General features: G+C 39.3%; 2 protein-coding genes across 2 annotated transcripts in view; one reads left to right on the forward strand and one right to left on the reverse strand.

Annotated features, from left to right (window-relative positions):
* On the reverse strand, window positions 1–23,694 carry BIRC2 (baculoviral IAP repeat containing 2). The gene is made up of 9 exons (XM_008149201.3): window positions 23,630–23,694; window positions 20,292–22,429; window positions 20,097–20,196; window positions 14,834–14,912; window positions 13,966–14,014; window positions 4,725–4,967; window positions 1,140–1,394; window positions 819–860; window positions 1–712 (listed from the first exon to the last, which is right to left on the reverse strand). Exons 2-9 carry the CDS (start codon window positions 21,124–21,126, stop codon window positions 519–521), a joined length of 1,797 nt encoding a protein of 598 aa, XP_008147423.2. The 5' UTR covers window positions 21,127–22,429; window positions 23,630–23,694; the 3' UTR covers window positions 1–518.
* LOC129151151 (uncharacterized) overlaps window positions 23,002–25,822 on the forward strand; it is a 5,246-nt gene continuing 2,425 nt past the window's right edge. Inside the window, exons 1-2 of the mRNA XM_054725069.1 lie at window positions 23,002–23,060; window positions 23,149–23,728. Coding sequence (XP_054581044.1) covers window positions 23,002–23,060; window positions 23,149–23,728 — 639 coding nt within the window. The remainder of the gene's footprint in view (window positions 23,061–23,148; window positions 23,729–25,822) is intronic.

Raw genomic sequence — 25,822 nt, forward strand, 5'->3', positions numbered from 1 at the left:
TAATCTTTTCAAAGAACTTTATTAGGATGTTTTTCACATATTAGGAAAAAGCTTATTTGCCAGTAAAAGAAATATATTTAACAACACAAATTAAAAACACCAAAGAGAATTTGGCATCATAACTTGGATAAACTCCAGAGTTCCTGGTTTCCAGTTCTTTTAAACTACACTCTCATGTAGTGCTCAAAGCTTTCAGAAATACCAAATTTAGTCACTCCTGAAATGATACATAATATCACTGAGACTACTTACTCCTTAATTTCTCCTATATGCACACTTATACACTAATAAAGTCCACCAAGCATAAATCTCCCTTTTGATATAAGAGAGATTAAATTAAATATGATATACAATACTTTATTTTTTTGGAAACCACATTACTGGTACCAAAGCAGGGGAGAACACATATGTTACTAATGAAAGAACCAGTAACTCCTTTTCTACTTCAGATGGCTTCAAATGTTCAACAATTATTTGAAGAATTTTACATACAGGCTAACATATAGCCCATATTTCTTTTATGAGAGAAATGTGCGAACAGTTCCCTTAATTATACCCCTGCAAATAGGGCATTTTCTTAGGGAAGGGGCACATTCCTGGCATACTACTAGATGACCACAAGGAATGAATACAATAGAAACTTCTTTGTCCATGCACACTTTACAAGTTCTTTCTTCTTGCAACCTCCTCAATTGTTCTTCCAGAGACAGACCTAGTAACGAAAAAAAAAACTTTAGCGAAATTGAATTTCTATTTTAGTTCCCATTAAATAAATGAGTAATAATTCATGTTGGTCTTAAGTCTTCATTTTGTTTTACCTGAAACATCTTCTGTTGGAATATACTTCATATTCTTTTCCACTAAGGAAAGAAAATATACAAAAAACATCATTACCAAATACAGCACTGCTTAACCTACTACCTATCTGTTTTACCTACTATCTAATGAATAACATAGATTCTAAATATATATTATCAGAAAAGATTTAGCCATACTACTTGGGCAGTAAAAGACCAGTTTTTTAGAACATGTTAAATTATGGAGCATAGTTTGCTAATTGGATTTGTTTACTTTTTTGTCAAATACAAAGATGAACATAATCCCAAGTATTTCTAAAACAATTTTACCAAAAAACTCACCAAATAAGTTCTTATATAATGTAGAGTCAATTTCTTTTAGACAGTTTTTGAAGATGTTGGCTGCAGCATTTCCTTTAACTAAAACAGTATCAATCAGTTCTCTTGCTTGTAAAGGTATCTGTGTTTTTTGTTTAATTATATCATGTTCTTGTTTATTAATTATATTGGCCTTTAGAAGATTATCCAGGATGGGAAGCACACAAGTCAACTGTTGAAAGAGAGCCATTCTATTCTTCCGAATTAATGACAAATCATCTTCATTTTAGAAAAAAGAAAGAAAAAAAATCCATTAGATTTTATACTGCTCCAACTAAACCTATACCAACCCTATAAGCAATTTAGGCACTAAATAAATAGGAACTTGAAAAAGAAGGGCAAATTTACTTGTTTGCACATTAATGTCTCTCCCTTGAAAAACTCCCAGAAGATGTTGCTAAGGCACATTATATAGTGTACACAGAGTCTTTGTTTGTGTCCCTTTCTTAAGTCAATACATTTATATGTTTAGAAGCCTGCTTTTCCTTTATTCTGTTGAAAGCAAGCAGAGAATGTGAGAGGATAGTAAAAATTTCCCACTTCTGTACTTTCCCACATGGAATTAATAATACACGCTAACTTCTACTTGTATTATATCACTTCACTTTTTTAAGTTTTTAAATTTTAAGAATAGTTGGTATATAATCTTATATTTGTTATATTAGTTTTAGGTGTACAACATAGTGATCTGACAGTTTTATACCTTAAAATGTGATTACCCCACTAAATATGGACAGAGAACATAAAAAGACATTTCTCCAGAGAAGACATAGAGATGGCCCTAAACATCACTAATCATCAGGGAAATGCAAGTCAAAACCACAACGAGATACCACCTCACACCAGTAGGATGGACATTCCAAAAAGTCAACAAAGAACACATGCTGGCGAGGATGTGAAGAAAAGGGAACCCTTCTGTCCTAGTGGTGGGACTGCAAATTGGTGTAGAACCCATGGAAAACAGTATGGAGAGTCCTCAAAAAATTAAAGATATTGCATTTGACCCAGTAATTCCACTTCTGGTATTTATGAAAACGAAAACACTAATTCAAAAAACATATATCACTTTTACAAGCACTTTTATATAAATTGTCTTATTTGATACAAAGATTCTGTCAATTAAACAATGTAGGTATGGTTGCTTCTCATTTTAAAATAGGAAGACTCAGAAAAAAATGAGAACCTGTCCAAGGTTACAGAAACAATCAGCTGCAGACCACGGTCTCCTAGTATTCTTTTCAACTCCATGCTTATGAAGCAGTACTGTAGACCTCCTTTATCTGTGGTCTCATTTGCCACTGTTTCAGTTACCCACAGTCAACCATGGTCCAAAAATAGTGAATGGGAAATTCCAAAAATAAAAAATTTTTAAGCTTTAAATTGTGCATCATTCTGAATAGTGTGATAAATCTCACTTTGTCTCAGCTGGGAGGTGAAAAATCCCTTTGTCCAGTATATCCACACTGTATTCTCTACCCACATGTCAGCCACGAGGTTACCAGGTTGACTGTCATGGTATTGCAGTGCTTTCAAGTAACCATTATTTTACTTAAAAATGGCCCCAAAGTCATTCACATAACTTTTATTATAGTATATTGTTATAATTGTTTTATTATATTATTAGCTAATGCTCTTAATCTCTTAAGTGCCTAATTTAAAAATTAGACTTTGTCATAAAAATTAGACTTTATGTATAGGAAAGAAACATAGTATATATGGTTCAGCACTATCTGCAGTTTCAGGCATCCACACTGGGGGTCTTCAAACATATAGCCTGCAGATAAGGCAGGGACTATTGTACTGCATTGTTAAAGAGTCTGAGCTGTAAAGTCAGGACAGATATAGATCCCAGTGCTGGCCTAGCCACTTACTAGCTATGTGCCCTAACCTCCAGATTCGTTGGTTTCCTTATCTGTAAAATATAACTGTACCTCCCTCAACAGGGTGTGAGAATTAAATGAGATAATATACATACAATATTCAGCATAATATCTGGTACATAGTTAGCTACCAACATCCTATCTAATAAAGAGGGAATATACTAATTGACCATCACACCCTCACAAAGATGACGACGCCCATAGCCAATAAGAAGGGAATATGCTAATTGACTGCCACACCCTCAAAGATAGCGGCACCCAGTCCCCTTAGCCCCACCGGGGCAACAGGTGTGCAGCACAGCCAGGCCCGCCCCCAGGAGTCCCTCCAGAGTCCTGCCACCAGAGTCCCCCAGTCCCCTCAGCGCCTCCAGGGCCAGCCCAAGGCACAGGCAAGCCTCGGATGGCGGCTGCCCAGCCGCCCAGGGCCACCCAAGGCTCAGGTAACCAGGGCCGGCCGAGGCTTGTGCTGCCAGCAGTGGCAGCAGCAGAGGTATGATGGGGGCATCGCCTTCCTCTGATCGCCGGGTCGCCTCCCACCCCTGAGGGCTCCTGGACTGTGAGAGGGGGCAGGCCGGGCTGAGGGAACCCCCTTCAGTGCATGAATTTTCATGCACTGGGCCTCTAGTTATTTTATAAATGTCTATATCAAGTTTTTAAAAACTGCATATGAACCAAGTCTAATCTTTTTGTTTAAATAATGTTTTCTCCTTTAACCTCAAATCAAATAAAATCCAGTTAAATTTTCTAAATTTATGGAATATGAGCATGAATTCCTGAGGTATTTTTCAAGAAGTTCCTTCTTCTAGTGTTCCAATCACCATATTTAACTGCCTATTTTCAGCCTTCAAAAAAAAAAAAAAATACATCTCTTCATTTATAAGTTTAATGAGAAATAAGTATGAAAAGTGAATTCTATTTTCCTTTCTTTAGAAATAAACAGAAAAAGGGTCTTCCAATCCAAATACCCCAAGTTATACTATATATGCAACCTTCACCTCTGCTAGCTCTTTAACCCTATTTTTTGCATCCTAGTCTCCACAGCTAGTCTATAAACTCCTTGAGAATGAGCACCATGACTCCTATAGGTGTTCATGTTCAAGAAGAATTTGTTGAAGAAATGATTACTCAAGACTTGTTTTGGGAGTCTGAGACTTAACATAATCTGATGAATACCAAAATCAGTTCCCTATCTTTGGGTTGGACAGGGGCTTCTCACCAAGCCCTAGGATTTTATCATCAGTTCTATTCGTTGTATAAGTATCGCTTACAGGATTACAGAGTCAAATATCATATAAGACTATGATTTGAAGGAACTTAAAAGAAGAGAAATAAGACCTGCATTCAACTTTAAAAATTTGCTTTTTCAGAACAACTTAAACTTGTTATAACAAGTAAATAGAACTGAAGAAGGGTTAAGCTAAAATCCTCTGATTAGCATATATCAAGGAATCTTACTGGAAAATAAACATAGAAAAAAGGTATAGTTGATAGTTGTTAAGTAGTGTAGTCCACAGTCCCCACTGGAGAAGGGGATGTGCAGTTTGGAAATGACTGGAGGCTGCTACCAGCAGGTAGTGGATAGATGAGGATACTAACTTTCCCGTGACATGTGAGACAATCCTGTGAGCCCCACTGGGAAATAATGCAGTTTTCTAGCATTCCCAAATACCTGATGCCATTTCTTCCGTTTGTCTTTCTTTTTCTTCTTGTCTGTTTTCATCTTCAGCATTAAGAAGTGCTGACACAATATCATTAACTGTTTTGTAATTCTCTCCAGTTGTTAGGATTTTACTCTGAACTGTCTGTTTTACCAAGCTTCTACTGAAGCCCATTTCCAAGGCAGCTTTCACCACTGGTGTATCCATCATGACTGCATCTTCTGAAGAACTTTCTCCAGGTCCAAAATGAACAACTATTTGAAATGACATGTACCAATGTTAAATTCCACAAATATAAAAGTATGTAGGAAAACGTCTATGACACAAACTTTACTCTCACATTACTTATATCCTGGTAAGAGAGATGAACTAGATGCACTCATTGCCTATAACTCCAACAAAAGTTTAACTTGATCAGGATCAAATGAGTGTATATGATATGCTGTACTTTTTAAGAAATACCACTTCCACTTCCCAGGCTACATTCCAGACCTACTTAAAGAGAAAATAGGGATGGGGCTTACAAATCTGTATGTTTTTAAAATTCCCCAAGTGATTCTGAGGTACAGTCATATTTAGAAACCAATATGCTACACAAATTTAGAAGTGAGAAATTATCTCACTTCACCCAGGGAAGTTGGGGAAATCAACGAAGACTTCATGGAAAAGTGGCATTAGAGCTCTGATTTAAAGAAACAGAATCTCAAGATATGAATAGATGAAGCAGAGAGAATAACAAGTGAAGACAGGAAGTATAGTAAAATGGAATGCTGGTTCACCCAAATTATGTCTAAAGACATAAGTAAATATGATAAAAGAAGTAAACAGTCATATGATTTCAGAAGTGACAGATGCTCTGAAGAAAAAGCAATGTAAGGTGATTAAAACAAACTAGGAGGCAGGAGGACACTTCAAATAAGGTAATCAGGGAAGCATTTTCTGATAACAGGATCAATGCTAGCCAACATGACACATTATGAAAATTACAGCCCTCGCCAGTTTGGCTCAGTGGATAGAGCGTTGGTTTGCAGACGGAAGGGTCCCAGGTTCAATTCCGGTCAAGGGCACATGCCTGGGTTGCGGGCTCGGTCCAACATGCAGGAGGCAGCCAATCAATGATTCCCTCACATCATTGATGTTTCTACCTCTCTCTTCCTCTCCCTTGCTCTCTGAAATCAATATAAATATATATATTTTTTAAATCTTAAAAAAAAAGAAAATTACAAAAACATTAATTCTTCAAGGTGCTTTACTGCCATCTGCTGGAAAACTGTTATAATATGCACTAGAGGCCTGGTGCACGAATTCGTGCACATTGAAAGGAAATTAGAAGGTGGCCGGCAGGGCAGGACTGGGCGAGACAGGCCAGACACACCCTGGAGCCAACATTCTTGGCCAGCCGCACTTGGGGCAGCGTTGGGGCTCAAAGGGCGTCTGTGGAGTGAGCAGGGTCCCTCCAGCAGGGGGGGGTCCCTCGGCCTGGCCTGGAGGGATCGGGGCAAAACCAGCAGTCTGACATCCCCTGAGGGCTCCTGGAGTGGAAGAGGGCACTCTGCAAAGTTGCTGTAGCTCGGCAGCTCCTGCATTAAGCATCTGCCCCTTGGTGGTCAGTGCGCGTCATACCTACCGGCCAGTTGGCCGGTCATTTGTTTAGCTTTTTATATATCCTATATAATAAAAGGGTAATATGCAAATTGACCTTAACGGCAGAACAACCACTGGACCAGTCACGATGAGGCACACTGACCACCTTTAGGTCCCTTTCCATGGCCTGCAGGCTCCGATCGCCTGGGGGTGGGGCCGGCAAGCAGGCGGGAACAGCTGACCTCTCAGTACTTTCCCCCAGGTTCCCGATCACATGCGATCGGGAACCTGGGGGTGGGTGGCGGTGGGGAGGCGGGGTTACTGCAGGCAGCTGGGGAAGATTGCCAGGCCTAGGGACCATACCCGCACATGAATTTCATGTGCCGGGCCTTTAGTATAGATATAAATATACAATGGCTACCATGTATGCTGTGCTCCCTTGCTCAAACATATGTGGAAGCCCTGTCTGAAGAGGTAACACCAGAACAAATACTTTAGTGATAAAAAGGAGTAAGCTATGGGAATATCTGAAGAAGTCTTCCAGGCAAAGAGAAAAGCAAGTATAAAACCTTAAGTCAAGAGTAAAGCTTGATACAAGGTATATTCAAGAAACAGAAAGAAGGTGGTGAAAGTCAAGGAGGAGGAGGAGGCCCAGATTATAGAGCCTTGTGAGAAGTTTATATTTTCTTCTATGTTTGCCAGAATATTCTAGAAGGGTTTTAAGCAGAGGAGTGATAAAACCTGATTATTTTTTTTCCCCAAAAGATAATTCTGGCAGTTTGGTGATAAACTTAAATGAGGTAAAATGGAATCAGGGAGATCTGTTTGGATATTATAAAAGAAGATGATGGCAGTCTGGATTAGGTTGATAGGGATGGAAATGGTGAAAAGTGGTAAGATTAGGGACATATTATAAAGGTAGAGATGAAAGGACTTCTAATTAAACATATAAGGTAAAGAGAAGAATCAGGAATAATGCCTAAGTTAACTTTTTTTAAATTTTCACCCCACAATTCGTTTTGCATTGATTTCAGAGAGAGAAAGGAAGGAAGAAGAAGGGAGGGAGGGAGAGAAAGGAGGGAAACATCAATGTGAGAAACATCGATCAGGAGCCTCCCATACACATCCTAATTAGGAATCGAACCTGAAACCTGGGTATGTGCCCTGAGCAGGAATCAAACCCAAGACCCTTCGGTACATGGGACGACACTCTAACCAATTGAGCCATACCAGTCAGGGCAGTTTTCTGAGTCAACTTTTGACCTTAGTAAATGGGTGCCGTTAACTGAGATGGAGACAACCAGAATAGGAGCAAATTCACAGGACGAAAGAAGGGAGCAAATGTTATAGCTGAGTAGAGATTTAAATACGTAGTTGGACAAAATAGCCTGAGTGTTGAGAGGTATTCCATCACTTGAAGGTTTGAAAAAGGAGTAGTTATCACAGGAGATTGTCCATGATCAACCAGGGAAAAACCAAGAATGTGGTGTCTGGGAAGTCAAGAGTCATGTCTTAAGGAAGATGAAGGACAGTGATGTTAGCAAGACTGCCAAATAAGATGTCTCTCACTCATATTCCCCCACCCCACCCCTACCCCATCAACAACAGGAATCCATCTATGAACTAGATGTGGGAGCTCTGAGATCCTGTTCCAGCCCCTCTCAGCTATGTTCCAGGGCCAGATTATGAAATCTTCTAATAGTCTAAGACCAAGGAGAACTGTTTTGAGAAAACAAGCTTGGACCAAGACAGCTGACTCACTGACCACTATCCCATCTACAGACTCAAAACCATTTTCATACTGCTCAGGACTTGGCTACAATCCAACTTAACTTGATCCTGTCCCCACCATACACCAAGAAAATGGAGAGGAGCCATGCCCACCGATGCTTTGGTCTCAGCTGTGGACACTGAAGCTGCCTATGAACCAGATCCAGCCATGGTCCAGGAACCACTGCAGGTAAGCCTGTCAAACTATAGATTCTGAAAGGGCCTTTCAACTAGGTACCAACCCATCCCAGCTGCAGTCCACAAATATTCCTGCTGCCACAGGGACCCAGCAAGCTACATTCCCAACTGAGCAGCTGGGGATACTCAAAGGGCCTGACACTCAGCTCCAGTCTCTCTCAGGCACAGTCCACAGCAGTACTGCTAGCGCAGGGACCTGGTGGGAGACACTCATGTCTGCATTCCAGGAGACCCTGAAACAACTCCCAACTCTCTACCTATGTTAGAGAGCAGTCTAATCCACCAAGGGACCTGGTAGGAGACAAGTCCATCTGTGCTTCCAGGACCAGGTCTACAGACCTCTATCTTCTTTGAGCCTGATAACAGCTCTCGGGCTCACTTCCAGCCCCTCTCAGCTATGTTCCAGAGCCAGTCTTGTCCATCAAGAGGCAAATCCAGTCACCAGACAAGAGCCCCTTCCTCCCTGCAAGGACCTGAAGGGAGCCACATTCAACTGTACATCTGATAACAGGCCCACTATCAACAGCCCAACTGTGGCACTGAAGCAGAACTTGTCCCAACAACATCCTACTAAACAATGTACTAGAGTCAGTCCTATCCACCAAGGGACCAGATAAGATCTACACCAGCCTTAGCCTGTAGCAACAAGTCCACCAACCATGGATAGCACCACAGAGCCAGCAACAGCCTCATAACAGCTCCAACCAAGCATGATCGCAATCCAGAGGCAATCCCATCAGCCAGGGGACCCTAGAGAAGAAAGTCTTTACCTGCCAAGAGCAGTCTATAAAGAGTTGTTTGCTCCTTCAAGTGCACAGACACCAAGGAAAGGTTATATGTATACCATCCTAATCAGGCAAGTATCACACCACCAAAGGAAACTAATAAAGTTCCACTAATCAACTCTAAGAAATGGAAAGCTATGGTTCATCTGACAATTATGATTTGCCTGACAATTAATTTAAAATAATCAATTAAAGAAAAAGAAATTCAAGAGAACAAAGACAGACAACTAAATGAAATGAGGAAAACAACACATGAACAAAAATTAGTTTAATAAAGAAATAGAAACCATAAAAAAAGAACCAAAAAGAAATCCTTCAGCTGAAGAATAAGACGGAACTGAAAAATTCAACAGAGAGATTCAACAACAGACTTGATCATGCAGAAGAATCAGAGAACTGGAAGGCAGATCATTTTAAATTAGCCAGTTATAGGAACAAAAAACAAAACAAACAAAAAAGAGAAATTAAAAAGACTAAAGAAGGACTATGTGAATTATGGGACACTATCAAACACATGAACATTCACATCATGGGTGTCGCAGAAGAAGAGAAAGGAGGAAAAAACGTACTTAAAGAAATACTAAGTGCTGTCGAGGATGTGGAGAAAAAGGAACCCTCGTGCACTGCTGGTGGGAATGCAGACTGGTGCAGCCACTGTGGAAAACAGTATGGAGTTTCCTCAAAAAATTAAAAAGGGAACTCCCATTTGATCTAGTAATTCCACTTCTAGGAATATATCCCAAGAAATCAGAAACAGCAATCAGAAAGGATATATGCACCCCTATGTTCATAGCAGCACAATTTACGATAGCTAAGATTTGGAAACAGCCTAAGTGCCCATCAGCAGATGAGTGGATTAAAAACCTGTGGTACATCTACACAATGGAATGCTATGCTGCTGTAAAAAAGAAGGAACTCCTACCATTTATAACAGCATGCTAAGCGAAATAAGCCAGTTGGAGAAAGATAAATATCACATGATCTTACTCATTTGTGGAATATAAAGAACAACATAAACTGATGAACAAAAACAGATCCAGAGACAGAGAAGCATCGAACAGACGGTCAAACCTCACAGGGAAGGTAGGGGAGGGTGGCGGGGGAGTAATACATCAACCAAAGGACTTGTATGCATGCATATAAGCATAACCAATGGACATAGACACTGGGGCAGTAGGGGTGTGTCCTGGAGGGTGTGGGAGTGGCCGGGGAGAGGTCGATGGGGGGAAAAGGAGATATAAGTAATACTTTAAACAATAAAGAATAAAAAAAATACTAATTTTTTTAAAAAAAGAATGAACAGCTGAAAACTTATCAAATCTTGGGAGAGTTATGGATATCCAAGAACAGTAAGCTTAAAAAACTCTAAGCAAGATCAACCCAAAGATTACTCCAAGGCACATATTCAAAATATTAAAGGTCAAAGACAAACTTATTCTTTCAAAGAAGCAAGAGAAAAACAATTTCTCACACAGAAGGAATCCCATAAGGATATCAGATTTTTCTGCTGAAATCATGCAGGCCAGAGAGTGACGTGATATATCAAAGTGCTTAAAGATAAAAACTGTCAACCACACAAAACAGTCCTTCAGAAATGAAGAGGTAAAGACATTCAGACAAACAAAAGTTGAGGTAGTTCAACAACATTAGACATGCCTTAAAAGAACTGCTAAAAGGATTTCTTCAAGTTAAAATGAAGGGACACTAAGTAACAGCATAAGACATATAAAAGTAAAACACTTAACTGGTAAAGATAGACATATAGTCAAAATCAGAACACCCTGAACTGTAACAATTGTGTATAATTCACTTTTATCTCTAGTATAAAAGTTAAAAAACAATCATATCTATGGCTACAATGATTTGCTAATGTGTTAATATAAAAAGATGTAAAAGTATAGTATCAATAGTGTAAAATGTGGGGTGAGAAGAAGTAAAAGTGTAGTTTTTGTATATGGTTGAAAGTAAATTGTTAGCAGCTCAAAACAGTCTTATGTTTCATGTAAGCCTCATGGTAAACATAAAGAAAATTAATCAAAAAGGAAGATAGCAATGAACTAAGGAACTTGTAAAAAAAAAAAAAACCTGTTAAAAATTATAACAGTAAGTCCTTAACTATCAATAATTACGTTAGCATGGCCGGTTTGGCTCAGGGGTCAACCTATATGAACCAGGAGATCCCAGTTCGATTCTTGGTTAGGGCATATGCCCAGGATGTGGCCTCAATCCCTAGTAGGGGGCGTGCAGGAGGCAGCCAATCAATGATTCTCTTTCATCACTGATGTTTCTCTCTCTCTCTTCCACTCCTTTCCTCTCTGAAATCAATAAAAATATATTAATAATAATAATTACTTTAAATGTAAACGGACCATTCTCTGATCAAGATACACAATAGTTGAATAGCGTTAAAAAACCAGGATCCAACAATATACTACCTATCAGAGACTCACTTCACCTTTAAAGAAACAGATAGGCTGAGAGTGATGGTACGTAAAGAGATATTCATGCAAATGGTAACTAAAAAAGATGAGGAGTAGCTGTACTTACATCAAATAAAATAAGACTTTCAGTCAAAATCAGTAACAAGACAAAGAAAGTCATTATAGAGGGGTCAATTCATCAAGAAGCTATAACAATTGTAAATATATGTGTACCAACATTGGCGTACATACATATTTAAAGCAAATATTAACAGAACTAAAGCGAGAAATAACAATAGCAGGGGGCTTCAATACCCCACTTTCAACATTGGATAGGTCATCCAGACACAAAATTAACAAAAAAATAGTGAACCTGAGTAACACTATATACCAAGTGGCCCTAACAGAAATACACAGAACACTCTATCCAATAGCACCAAAAACATTATTCTCAAACTCACATGGAACATTTTCCATGATAGATCATATCTCAGGCCACAAAACAAGCCTTAACAAATTTAAGAATATTGAAATCATATCAAGTATCTTTTCTAAACACAATGGTATAAAACTAGAAATCATTAACAGGAAGAAAATGGAAAAATTCACAAATACAAGGAAATTAAACAACACACTCCTGAACAACCAATGGATCAGGGAAATTAGAAAATATCTTGAAACAAAAACACAACATACCCAAAACTTAGAGGATGCAGCAAAAACAGTTCTAAGAGGGAAGTTTATAGCAATAAATGCCTGCATTAAAAAAGGTCTCAAGCCCAGCCGGCATGGCTTAGTGGTTGAGCGTCGACCTGTGAACCAGGAGGTCATGGTACAATTCCCAGTCAGGGTACATGCTCAGGTTGCGGGCTCAGGTGTACTGGAGGCAGCTGATTAGTGATTATCTCTTGTAATTGATGTTTTGGGCTCTTTCTCCCTCTCTCTTCCTCTCTGAAATCAATAAAAATATATTTTTTTAAAGTCTCAAATAAACAACCCAACTTGAAACATCATGAAATTAGTAAAAGAAACTAAGCCCTACTTTGCAGAAAGAAGGAAATAACAAAGAGTAGAACAGAAAAAAAATGATATAGAGACTATAATGAAAATAGAAGAAAAGAAACTAAAGTTGGTTTTTTGGAAAGATAAACAAAATGGAAAAACCATAGCTCAGCTCATACAGACAGAAAGAGAAGGCTTAAACTATAAACAAAAGAGAAGACATCACAAGAGCAACACCAGAAACCCAAAGGATCCTGAGAGACTACTACGAACAACTAACACTAACAAACTCAATCGTCTGGATGAAATGGATCAATTCCTAGAAACATACATCTTACTAACAATGAATCACAAAGAAATAGAAAATGTGAACAGACCAAGAACAACTAAAATGACTGAAGCAGTAATCAAAAACCTCCCAACAAAGAAAGACTGAGAGCAGATGATTTCACTGGTGAATTCTACCAAAGATTTAAAAAAGATTAATGCCAATCTTTCTTAAACTCTTCCAAAAAGTTAAAGAGGGAAAACCCCAAATTCATTTATGAGGCTAGCATTACCCTGATACTAAAGCCAGATAAGGACACTAAATGAAAGAAAACTACAGGCCAATATCCTTGATGAATACAGATGCAAATGTTCTCAACAAAATACTAGCAAGCAATTAAACAATGCATTAAAAGAATCTTATATCTTTTTATATAAGGATGCAAGGATGGTTCAACATACAAATCAATAAACATGTTAAACCACTTTAACAAAATAAATAAAAAACATGATCCTCTCAATAGAGTCAGAAAAAGTATTTGAGAAAATTCAACCCCTTTCATTTATCATGAAAGCTCTCCTGACAATACCTAACATCTAGCCCAGCCTGTGTGGCTCAGTGGTTGAGAGTCGACTCATCAATCAGGAGGTAGAGATTCGATTCCTGGTCAGGGCACATGTCCGGGTTGTGGACTCAGTCCAGAGTGGGGGAGGGAAGAGGGACAGGAGGCAGCTGATCAATAATTCTCTCTCATCATTGATGTTTCTATCCCTCTCTCCCTCTCCCTTCCTCTCTCTGAAATCAATAAAAACGTATTAAAAAAAGAAAAGAAAAAAAAAAAAAAAACGACAAACCTAACATCTAGCCCAATTTCTAAATCAGATATGAACTAGGTCTTTTCAAATATGCTAGCTTTTAATAAACAACTTTTCCTCCTTGGAGGGCTTATTATTTGCACATTTCCTTGGTATTCCTTTAGCTATTTGTTATGGTTGTTTTTCTTTTACATGTGTCTTATCTCCCCACTTGGAATGTCAGTTCTTTAAGAAAGATTAGTATACTTCTAAAAATCCTGACAATGTCATGAATCTTAGTACACTCATTATTTATAATTAACTTCCAGCCTTTTTTTTCTATAACTCCAAAAATCCTTTGTTTACATACTTTCATTCCCAACATTCTTATAAAAATTCCTATTCCATATTTAAAGTATTTTCATACATACTGGGTGGATCAGCATTTTCATCTCCAGGAGTGTCTGAAGTTGACAACAGCTATGAAACATAAGAAAAATTAATAGGTAAAATAAAAAATTTCAAACAGCCTGCACAAAGCAACATTAAAATAAGTTTTCTGTAAATAATGTACATACTCTTTGAAAACTGGAAAATTTACATAATACTTTGCTTGCCGTGGCCAGTGTGGCTCAGTTGGTTGGAGCACTGTCCTATGCACCAAAAGATCGCTGGTTCGATTCCCAATTAGGGTGCATTCCCAGGTCACAGGTTCAATCCCCAGTCGGGGTGCATGTGGGGGGCAACTAACATATGTTTCACTTTACATTGATGTTTCTATCTCTCTCTCTCCCCCTTCCTCTCTCTCTAATATCAGTAACATATTAAAAAATAATTCTTCACTTTGCTTTGTTTTACCTTAATCATCATAAAAATGTCCTTAAACTTCACCTACTTCCAAATTAGAAGTCAAGTATTGCTCTAGTTTCAGGAAAATAAGAAAAAGTATTAATGATTTATCATTCCTTTTAGAAAGTCATATTTAAAATTGACCACTCTCAGAGGTTCCAAACTCCAGACAATTATATTTTCTTTTCTGGAAAAGATGGAGGAGACATTGAGGATCCTCCTCCAACTTACTACAAATTGTACAGTAGTATGTTGAGTGATTTCCAAAAAACTAAAAACAAAAGACAACCTTCTTTATAACCCCTTAACAAGGTAGTTAAAAAAATAAAAATTAAAGGTATTAATATGAATAGAAAACCAGAAAAACAAAGGTAACAATTACTTCTAAAATTATTTTTGCAATTATTATTTAGGAGAATTTAATGTTGTCAATTATAAAAATGTATTTACCTGTTCAAGAAGATGAGGATATCTGGCTTGAATCTCATCAACGAATCCCTGTCCTTTCATGCGTATTAAGAACTCACACCTAAAACATAGAGACAACATTTTTTTAATTGTTTTAGATCAAATATATAACCTGATCATTCCAGAAAAGAGGCTTTCATACTTTTTGTACCCCATAATAGAAACACTTTACATCACAATGTAGCATACATACATATCTAACAGAAACAAAATTCTCAAATATTAGACTCTTACTATGTGCTGATGCATTCTGATATTTTCTATTTAGATCCTTTAACACAACAATAAAAGGGTATAGATCTACAAAGGAACACAAACTGAGGCTTGAAAAATGCTGTTCTAGACAATTTGACAGTTTAACATAGTTTCAGAAACTGTAATACAGAATTCCTAAAATGTGATCTTTCATAATATAATAACAGCTAATCTTTCTCTAGTATCCACTCTTCCATTCATTTAAAGCACATACTCACCATCCAAAAAAAATACTGAACCAAATATTTTCATCTATAATGTGACAGTGTTTTCCAAGTACTCATTTTTCAAATTACTAAGATTTCTCAAAGATGTTCCAGGAAGTTCACATAACATCTGTTTCCATTTCATTTCTTTTGTTTTTCAACAAATAGTGCTAGACAACTAGATATCCATATGCAAAGAACAATAAACTTCAACCTATTCCCATACTATTTACAAAAATAAACAAAATAAATCATATATGTAAATGTAAAACAGAAGAAAACGTAAGAGAAAATCTTTTTGTCCTCATGTTAGGTACCGAATTCTTAGATAAGAAACTAACAGCATAATCCACAAAAGAGAAAACTGATAAACTGACATCATCAAAATTAAAAATGTCTGTTCATCACTGTTAAGAAAATGAAAATCCATGGACTGAAAGTTTGCAAAACACATCTAATAAAGCATTGTATCCAGAGTATATTATGAACTAGCAAAACTTAATTTAAAAAAAAGAAAACTTAAAAATGGGCAAAAGATTTGAACAAACACTTCACCAAAGAAGATGTATAGATGGTAAATAATCAAGTAAGAAGCTCGTCACCATTAATCGATAGGAAACGCTAATTAAAATGACAGTGAAATGTCACTATGTACATATCTATTAGAATGGCTAACATAAAAAGACTGACAATACCAAATGTTGTTAAGGATGTGGAACACCTGGAGGTCTCATACCATGCCAGTGGAAATTTAACATTTAACAATTTAGCAGTTTCTTATAAAGTTAAAACAAAACTTGCCATACAACTCATCAATACACTTGGACATGTTTACCCAAGAAAAATGAAAACATGTGTCCACAAATGTTTTATTAATGTTTAGAGTGGCCTCATTCATTATTGCTCCAAACTAGAAACAACTCTAATGTCCTTCAATTCTGGGTAGAATGAGTAAAGATCATATGCATGCTCAGTATTCAAGGAAGTTTATCAACCAAATAACAGACTTAGTTGTTACTGTGTTTTGATCTTTGTATAGTTTTAAATTATTTTCATCCTGGGACTGATTAATTTATATTCATAACGATTAAAGATAGGAAGTATACCCCTAGCCGGTTTGGCTCAGTGGATAGAGCATTAGCCTGAAGGGTCCCGCATTCGATTTGGGTCAAGGTCACGTACCTTGGTTGCAAGTTTAATGCCCGGCTCCAACCCGGCCCTTGTTGGGGCACATGTGGGAGGCAACTATTCAATGTATCTCATATCAATGTTTCTCTCTGTCTCTCCCTCTCCCTTCCACTCTCTCTAAAAATCAATGGAAAAATATCCTCAGGTGAGGATTAACCAAAAAAATAAATTAAAAAAAATAAAGATAGGAAGTATAATAAACTCTGCCCCATATTTTCCACTTCTCCAATGAACTTGATAAGGACAATTTTTGGGTGTCTTATTCACTGTTATATCCCCAGCATCCGAAGAGTATCCACTAAGCACCCAAATATTTGATAAATAAGTAAACTGTTAAAATATAGTGATAACAATTATTTATTTTGGTTTTTCATTTACGAAGATTGAAGATTACCCACAATAGAAATTTGCTGTTTTCAGAAGTGTTTACAAAAAAGCATTGCTAAGTTCTTTCCGTTATTTAACTATTTAAAGCAAAACACAAGTTACAGAAATAAACCAAGACTTTGTTTTGTTTTGTTTTATAAAGAATCAAATGTAGCAATTCAAACACTGGAATTAGAAAGCTGTTCATGTCTTTTTCATACAGTATAGTCAAATTTCAAGTTATATGTACACAATCCCATAGAGTTGAACATAATTATTTAAATTTCTGACAAAACATGCTTTTTCCTACATAAATTACCGTATTTTCTGGCATATAAGACGACTTTTTAACCCAGGAAAATCTTCCCAAAAGTCGGGAGTCTTATATGCCGGAAAATACGGTAACCCACCCATCATTTGGCAATAACTCACTTTAATTCTAAATTGTAAATACCGTATTTTCTGGCGTATAAGACCCCCGACTTTTGAGAAGATTTTCCTGGGTTAAAAAGTCGTCTTATACGCTGGAAAATACAGCATTTAAACAAAATATATGTCACTTTTTAGAGCTGGAAAGTCAAAATTTATCTTGACATATTATGATATCCTACCTAATAAAAGGGTAATATTCAAATTGACCGCACCTTCGCTATGCCCAAGCCACGCCCACCAGCCAATCAGGGCGAGTATGCAAATAAACCCAACCAAGATGGCTATAGCCACAGAGAGCAAGGTTTCCCAGGCAAGAGAGGAAGCCAAGCTTTCCGCATGCCCTTGCCAGGCCTAAGCCTCCACTCAAGCTACAAAGTTTCAATTATAGAAGGTAAACAAATTCAAACAGAATGGCGGCAGCCACAGAGCTGGAGAGACCAGGCCAGGGTTGCCCGCGGCAACAGAGAAAGCAAAGCTTTCTGCACACCCTCGCCAGGGCCAGGCCTCTGCTTAAGGCTACAAAGTTTCAATTATAGAAGGTGAATTAACTCAAACAGAAATGGCTGCCGGCCTCGGAGGGAGCCCCAGGCTTGGCTCCGCTCCAGGCTACAAAGTTTCAATTGTAGAAGGTAAATAAATTCCAGATACCAGGGCCTCCGCTTGGGTCGCCAGGGGGCGTGGCCGGCCTGCAAACCACCACAGGCCCCTTGCTCAGGCCGCCCCATGCCCCAAGGGAACCCCCACCCTGATCTGGGACACCCTTCAGGGCAAAGCAGCTGGCCCCCACCCATGCACCAGGCCTCTATCCTATCTAATAAAAGAGTAATATGCAGATTGACTATCACTCCAACACACAATATGGCTTCCCCCATGTGGTCAAAGATCCTGCCCCCATGCGAACACAAGATGGCCACCACAAGATGGCCAGCAGGGGTGGTCAGTTGGGAGGCACCCGGCCTGCAAGGGAAGGCAGTTGGAGGCAATGAACCCTGCAGGGGAGTGCAGTTAGGGGTGACCGGGCCGGCAGAGGAGGGAAGTTGGGGGCAAACAGGCTGGCAGGGGAGCAGTTAGGCATCAATCAGACTGGCAGCAGAGTGGGTAGGGGGTGATCGGGCTGGCAGGCAGAAGCGGTTAGGGGCAATCAAGAAGGCAGGCATGTGAGCAATTGGGAGCCAGCAGTCCTGGATTGTGAGAGGGATCCCAGATTGGAGAGGGTACAGGCTGGCTGAGGAACAACTCCCCCCTCTGTGCACGAATTTCGTGCACCGGGCCTCTAGTCCTATATAATAAAACCCTAATATGCAAATCGACTGAAAGGTGGAACAACTGGTCACTATGACGTGCACTGACCACCAGGGGGCAGATGCTCAATGCAGGAGCTGCCCCCCTGGTGGTCAGTGCACTCCCACAAGGGGAGCGCTACTTGGCCAGAAGCCGGGCTCACGGCTGGCGAGCACAGCGGCGGTGGCAGGAGCCTCTCCCATCTCCCTAGCAGCGCTAAGGACCCTAAGGGGGATGTCCGACTGCCAGCTTAGGGGAACAGGCCTAAGCCGGCAGTCGGACATCCCCATTGGGGTCCTGGACTGTGAGAGGGCATAGGCCAGGCTGAGGGACACCTCCCCACCCCCCGAGTGCATGAATGTCATGCACCGGGCCTCTAGTTAAAGATAAAATTTTAAACACAACTTTTAACAATGTATTGGGCCATACTAAAATATTTCTCCAATTTTTTTTAACTTTACATAACAGTGACAAAAGGACTTTTTAATTTCCTGAAGAGATTCCAAAGATTCCTCATATGGTGAAAGGCACTCACAGGTCAAAACATTATCTATAGTATACAATTCCATTTATAAGAGGTATCTACAGTAGTCAAATTCATAGAGAAAGAAAAGTAGAATGGTGGTTGCCAGAGGCTAGGGGCCAGGTAAATGCTGAGTTAGTGTAATGAGTACAACTTTCAGTTTAAGAAGATGAAAAAGTTTTGAAAATGATGGTGGTAATGATTGAGAAACAATGTCAATGTTCTTAATGCCACAGAAAGGTATATTTAAAAATGGTTAAAATGATAAATTTTATGTTATGTATATTTTACCACAATTTTTTTAAAAAAATCATTTAGTCCAACTCCCTCATTTTACAGAAGAGGAGAGAAGCTCAAAGGCATCACACAATTTGTTCAAGTTCACATGGTTACTCAATAATACAAACAGAATAAATTTCTAATTCTATTTCCACTAACAACAATGCCTCTAAATTCTTTCTAAAAATAGGAGATACTGCTAGAGACAGTGACCAAAGGAGATATGTCACATATCACAAGATGAAATTGTGCAGAAAAAAGTTATTTACAATTATAACCAGACTTAACAATCAGATTTTATTATATGCACTATTATGAAATATTTTATTCATAAATCCATTTTATGTCACTTGTTTTCCTTCCCCCTTCTTACCTTTTTCTAACTTATGTTCTTATTGTTCTATTTTATATATCTTTAATCCTTAAGTTTCCTTTAAAGCAAAATAGGAAATAAAGAAATGAAATGTATGGCCGCCATAATTGTAAATGAGTCAAGTTGAACTATACCATGAATACATGACTTACAAAAGAAAAATGCACAGAACATTCTACAACATTTCAATCAAAATAATTAAAGTTCAAATTGGAAGTTTTAAAAGGCTCCTTCCCCAATAGCATAAGAGAAGCTTTGCTATATTGAGATGTAAATTTAACCATGCCAGGATTCCTACTTCTTTAAGCAGTTTTGCGTAGAAATACCTTTAAAAACAATTACCTTGGAAACCACTTGGCATGTTCTACCCATGGGTCATCTCCAGATTCCCAACACCTTAAGCCGCCATCACAACAAAAGCATTTGACATCGTCGTTTCGACCTAAGGAAACAAAAGACTAAAATTAAACACACACATGTTCTCATATGTCAATTAAAATGAACTAGATAAAACGTAGAGCTATGTAAGTTTCTTACCCACATAATAGAAACCGGCACTTGCAAGCTGCTCAGGTTGAACTGGAACATTAGAAGGCCAGTACATAAATGTTCTCAGCCGGGCTGCATGTGTCTGCATGCTCAAATTTGAAATGCTAAACCTCAGTGTGTCTAGAGAATTCTCCAAAAACGGGCAGTTGGGGAAATGTCTTCGGTGTTCTGACATAGCATCATCCTTTGGCTCCCAGTTACTCAGTTTCCCACCACAAGCAAAGCAGGCTACCCTATCTCCAGGGCCTATGTAATAAAAACCAGCTCTTGCCAATTCTGATGGTGACAAAAAAGTTAATGGCCACAGGTGGTAAGTAAGCAATCTGGCTTGTTCAGTGCTCATTGCATAACTGTACGGGTTAGTCCTCAACGGGGAGAAGTCTTCAACTGCTCTAGAATGAAGAGGGTTTGATGAAAGGTTGGGATAAGAACCACTGAATGATCCACGTTGTTCCAAAGTAGGAGATAACGAATGTGTAAAACTGTTTCTCATTGGAGAAGTATTCTTAAAGGTGGATTCCAAACCAGTAACAGAAACCAGATTCTGAATAAAGCTACAGCTGGGATAGAGCTGTTTATGCTTTTCAATAGGTTTGTCCCCTTGTTTCCAGTTATCCAGCATCAGGCCACAACAGAAGCATTTGACCTTGTCATTCACACCAGTGTAATAAAAACCAGCGCGAGCAAGACTCCTCTCTGACACAGGAACACCAGCGGGGAAAGTCGAGTACGTAGACATTCTGTAGAGTTCACATGAAAAGTCGTATTTCATTTTGTGTTTGTTGTCAATTGTCCAATTTGATAAGACCGTACTATCTTCCATTATAATCTTTTTTGATATGAGTGACTTGGGACAAGTCGTTGGGAGGTAGTTTTGTGCATGAGTGATTTTACTTTTGGATGGGCAAAAACTTTCACATGAAATTTCTCATCTCTTCACACTAAATTAGATTTTTACTATAAAAAAGAATCAAATGATAGGCGCCTACTTAAAATTCACTACACCTAGTTTAGTGGATTTACACCTACGTTTACACTTGGGTAGGATGAATATCCCTCTATATTACCAAGATACTTTGTAGTACTCTTTGGGATTATATTAACTCTTTTAGGTAACTCAGATGCTATTAAGTCATTATTTAGTGTAATACTAATATAATGACCTGAAAGAAGTTGATACACTTCTGAAAATATTTAAAACTAATTGACTTTTAAAGGAGGTTTATATTCCCAAAGTTCTAAACAACTACAGAATACCTAAATTTGCTTTTGGTTGTAACTACAAAGTCTGGTTATCAAGCCAATTACTGATTATGCTATAAAAAGAAAAAACTTTATGCAGGCTTCTTTCTCTACAAGCACGTTAATATAATTTCCAAAAATAAAAAAATCTTATTTTAGTCTAGTAAACAAGAATTAAAGTCTTCATATGGTCACATTATCTAAAGGCTAATTCACACAACTTATTATCATAGTATTTACTTAAGTGGATTATATTAGTTTCAGATAGTTTTGGGGGACATCAATACCCACAAGCTTTGTTGAACTTACTCCTGTTATATTGTATATGATGTCAAATGAAATTAATTTTGCTTAAAGCTCACAAACTGCTAATTTTTCCTTTGTTAATTATTGTCTATATGTTTCCATTTCCTGCAGCATCATTATGTTGTTTTTCTTCCTAACTCTGCATACCACCTTATTATTATGCTTGATCAATTGAAGGTATTTTCTCTATAAACTTTACTAGTTAACCATAAAATTTCCACAGCAGAAACTTTCCACTCTGCATTTAAAAATTAACCTGTCTTTCATTTAAGGATCATGCACCTATATCATTCATTTTGTAATTACAGATAAATACATTTATCAAGGTAACAGCTTGTCCTTTGTAGTATTATCATAAATGCCTAATAAAATACTGTATTACATAATGTACCAGTAATTAACTTTACTATTATTTCTGAAAACCCTTCATATTTAAAAAATATAATTCATACACAAAATTACACTCCACAGAGTTCAAGCTATATCCCTTTATAAAGTTTCTGGGTCTCCATAATGGGATTTATTACTGCAGCGGAAAAAAATGAGGGGGAAAAAGTAGTCTCTTCAAAGCTGTAAATCTGAAAAAAAAAAAAAAAAAAGCTATTTTAGAAAACTATTTTCATAGTAAAGAGCATTTATACACTAGCATTCAATTTACTCAATAAAGTCTAAAAATGATTTACACTTTAGAAAATACATGTTAATTCCAGCAATTTGTCACAAAAACTTTCTAACTGGGAAAGCTTTAATGAAAATAAATGCAATACAGATAGGCCCCTTAGCACTGAGTACAGATCTATATTTTAAACATACAACTTTAAAGACAGATGGACATTTACTTAGATCAAAATATTTTGTCCTTGGTCTCCTCCCTTTTTCTGGTGACAACTTTTAATAGTTTAAGAATTTCCCTGGCAAAAGGAGGCAGTGGCGAAAGAGAGACACCCATCAGCAACAGTGGAGCAGTCATTAAGACAGTAACGTGTGTTTTTTTTAATGCCGAGTCTCTCCAGGACTAGGCAAACTGACCAGTGAAGAGTGAAATGCACCAGGAATTCACGAATACAAACCTGTAATTAAACTCCACCAATTCCCTCCCAATCCTAACGCAACAGCGACAGACAGCACCCCGAAACCAGAACGTGGCACAATGGCCTGGGAAGCCCTGGCCTCGGGGCTGGGACCACTGGCGCGAATGCTTCCGTTACGGCGGGACTTGAGAGCACGCCGTTAAACTATGAACTTTCACCCACCAGCACCGTCCCGTGAATCCTGACCACTTTCATGCAAACTGCAGCTGGGTGGGGGGACAGACTGGGAGGAAAAAAGAGCAACTCTGGGATTTACCCATCAGTTTCCCGGAGCTGTTCTCACCGCACACAAAAGACCAGCCAAGCGGCGGGGCGCAGCGGAGACGAGGCGAAAGGTACCGTCTCGCCGCCAACAACTGTCTTGGTTCCAACAAATTTAAAAAGGTTACGTTTAAAACCCTGCAAACGCTCTGGGAGAAAACGTCTTTTCTTGCTCAACGTCTAAGGGCCGGAAAAGTGGGCGGCGCCCAGAGCAGGCAGGCAACCAGGTCCGTTTTTAAACCTTATTTTCGACTGCGGGTCTTGGGAGTCCGAGCTTCCGAATTAAAGGAGAGCCTGCGGCGAGAGCAGGGAGCGCCCGGGACGCCCCGCCGCCAGGCTGTCTGCCCTCGGGCCGCCGCGGTTCGGGGAAGTGGGGGCCCCGCGCCCCAACCCGCCTCGCGCGGTCCCCGCGACGGGCGCACTCACCTCGGTGCCGGCGGCGCCCACGGAGACGGCGCGGCTGCCCTCCGGCCTCCACACCCGCAGCAGCGGCGCCCACGCGACGTTGCAGCCCTACCGGCTCCGGTAGGCTCCCCCGAAGCCCACCCCCGCCCAGGCCGGGCCCACACCGACGCACGGTGACGTCAGCGCGCCCGGCGGGGTTGCGTCACCGCCGGGCGCCGGGGAGTCTGCGGTCGGAGGGCGGGAGTCCGCGCGCGTTCCGCTGCGGTCAGTGGGTCAGCCGGCGGCGAGGAGGGGGCACCGCGCCCGGCAGCCGGTGTTTCGGTTGTTACCTCGAGGTTTGAACGCTGTTGACCTTTCCTTCTCGCCGGGTCCCCAACATTCTCCCGAGGGGGGACGTGACACACCGTGACCCGGCGCGTTTGAATCTTGGGAAATCCTGTGGAAACGCCCCAGCGCGGGGGGTGGTTTTGCGCCTTTTCCCCGCGTCACCCCGCAGTTATGCGGTCCAGCTCCGGGCCAAATACCGCCGGTGTGACGCCCGCACTCGTGAGCCGCTGCCTCTGAGAATAGAGTCAACCCGGTGGCGTTTTTGCTTCGATGAAGTAAACAATTGTAACCGTTTCAAGCAGGTTGTAGCCGTTTCCATCCGCTTGCAACAGCTCGCCGTGGAAATGGAAAGAAAGCAGAAGTGCTGGAAAGGAGAACAGCGCCAGCTCAATTTTGGAGGCTTGGTTTTTATAATCGTTTGGGGGATAATATTATAATTATATCTGCGTTATAATTAACCGGTGGACCTTTTTTGCTTTTAAACTTTTGTTTTTAAACTCTTGGTTTTCTGTTCTAGAGATGGCACTAACGAAAGCGTGTCCTTATTTCAAAAATCTTGGCGTTGCTAGCCATGGGCACGTTCGCCCCACCCCCGCCCCCGTCCCCACGAATGCCACGAACGGTGTCGCGGAGTAAATGTTTGCCGTATCGCAGCGAGCAAATGTCTTGATGTGTGTTCTGTGAAGACACTGTCTGTCAGTGATTAGCAGACGCCCTCTTTCAGGGGAACTCCGGGGGCAAACATTTCAAAAACTTCCAAATAGCAAGCCACTTAGTTAGGCAGCCGGGAATTCCAGGATCCTGAGCCATTTCCCATTTTCTGCCCCTGTCATTTCTGTCTGCCAGTCAGTCACAGAACAGAAGGGTTTTTTGTTCCAGTGTTAATGGCATAAAGAAAGTATTGGTAAGTTTGTGACACACAGGAAAGAAATGCCATGGCCCCAAATGACTAAAAACTTCCTAATATGGCACATGAGTTTTGGTAGTAGTTCAGTATTTAGTTCAAGTCACTGTTTCTCGGAAAGTTACAGAATCTTCCTTACATATGGGGGAAATATATATAGCAAGAATTGTTCATTCTGAATTCAAGGTTATTTCTCTTTTTCAGTTCTTGTCCCGACCAAAAAAGATAATGAACATACTTCAGTATAGGGGAAAATTCGAATTTCAAACACTCAAAAGCCTTAGATATTTTCCCCCAAAAAAAGTATGTAATAACTTTCAGTTATAATAAATACTACTTTGTAACTTTAATCTTGTATAAGCTGTAGTTTGGTGTTAAATTTATTCAGTTAATCTTTTTCATATTTTCAGTGTAGAGTTGCTGGTGATTTTGTTTTATTTTTAATATATTTTTATTGATTTCAGAGAGGAAGGGAGAGGAAGAGAAAGACAGAAACATCAATGATGAGAGACAATCATTGATCAACTGCCTCTGCATGCCCTCTACTGGGGATCGAGCCTGCAACCCAGGCATGTGCCCTTGACCAGAATTGAACCCAGGACCCTTCAGTCTGCAGGCCTATGCTCTATCTACTGAGCCAAACCGGCTCGAACGAGTTGCTGGTGATTTTAAAAAATAAGTTGTATATTTCTGTTGAAGTTGCCATCTTAATATTTTTCACATTTATGTAGAAAAGATATTTATAGGATTCAAAACAATTTTAAGGACGAAAATAAGATTGAAGGGATTTGTCTACCAGATAATGAGTTGTATAATAAAGCCACAGTAATTAAGACAGTATTGTAGTAGCACAAGAATGGACAAATAAACAAAAGAACAAGATAAGGAGCCCCAAAAAAGTATGTGTTGTGTGTGTGTGTACAGATAGGTAGGTAGATAGATATAGATATAAAGATACAGAATATATATATACATCCATGTAA

This window comes from Eptesicus fuscus, chromosome 13 (genome assembly GCF_027574615.1).
Source record: "Eptesicus fuscus isolate TK198812 chromosome 13, DD_ASM_mEF_20220401, whole genome shotgun sequence".
Classification (NCBI taxonomy): Eukaryota; Metazoa; Chordata; class Mammalia; order Chiroptera; family Vespertilionidae; genus Eptesicus; species Eptesicus fuscus.

Coding starts and splice junctions, on each gene's coding strand:
- BIRC2 (XM_008149201.3), bottom strand. CDS start 21,126: ATGGAAGATAGTACGGTCTTATCAAATTGGACAATTGACAACAAACAC. Junction 1,395..4,724: donor AACGGAAGAAATGGCATCAG/GTATTTGGGAAT, acceptor TCTAAAATGAAG/ATGATTTGTCATTAATTCGG. Junction 861..1,139: donor ATTATATAAGAACTTATTTG/GTGAGTTTTTTG, acceptor TTCTTTCCTTAG/TGGAAAAGAATATGAAGTAT.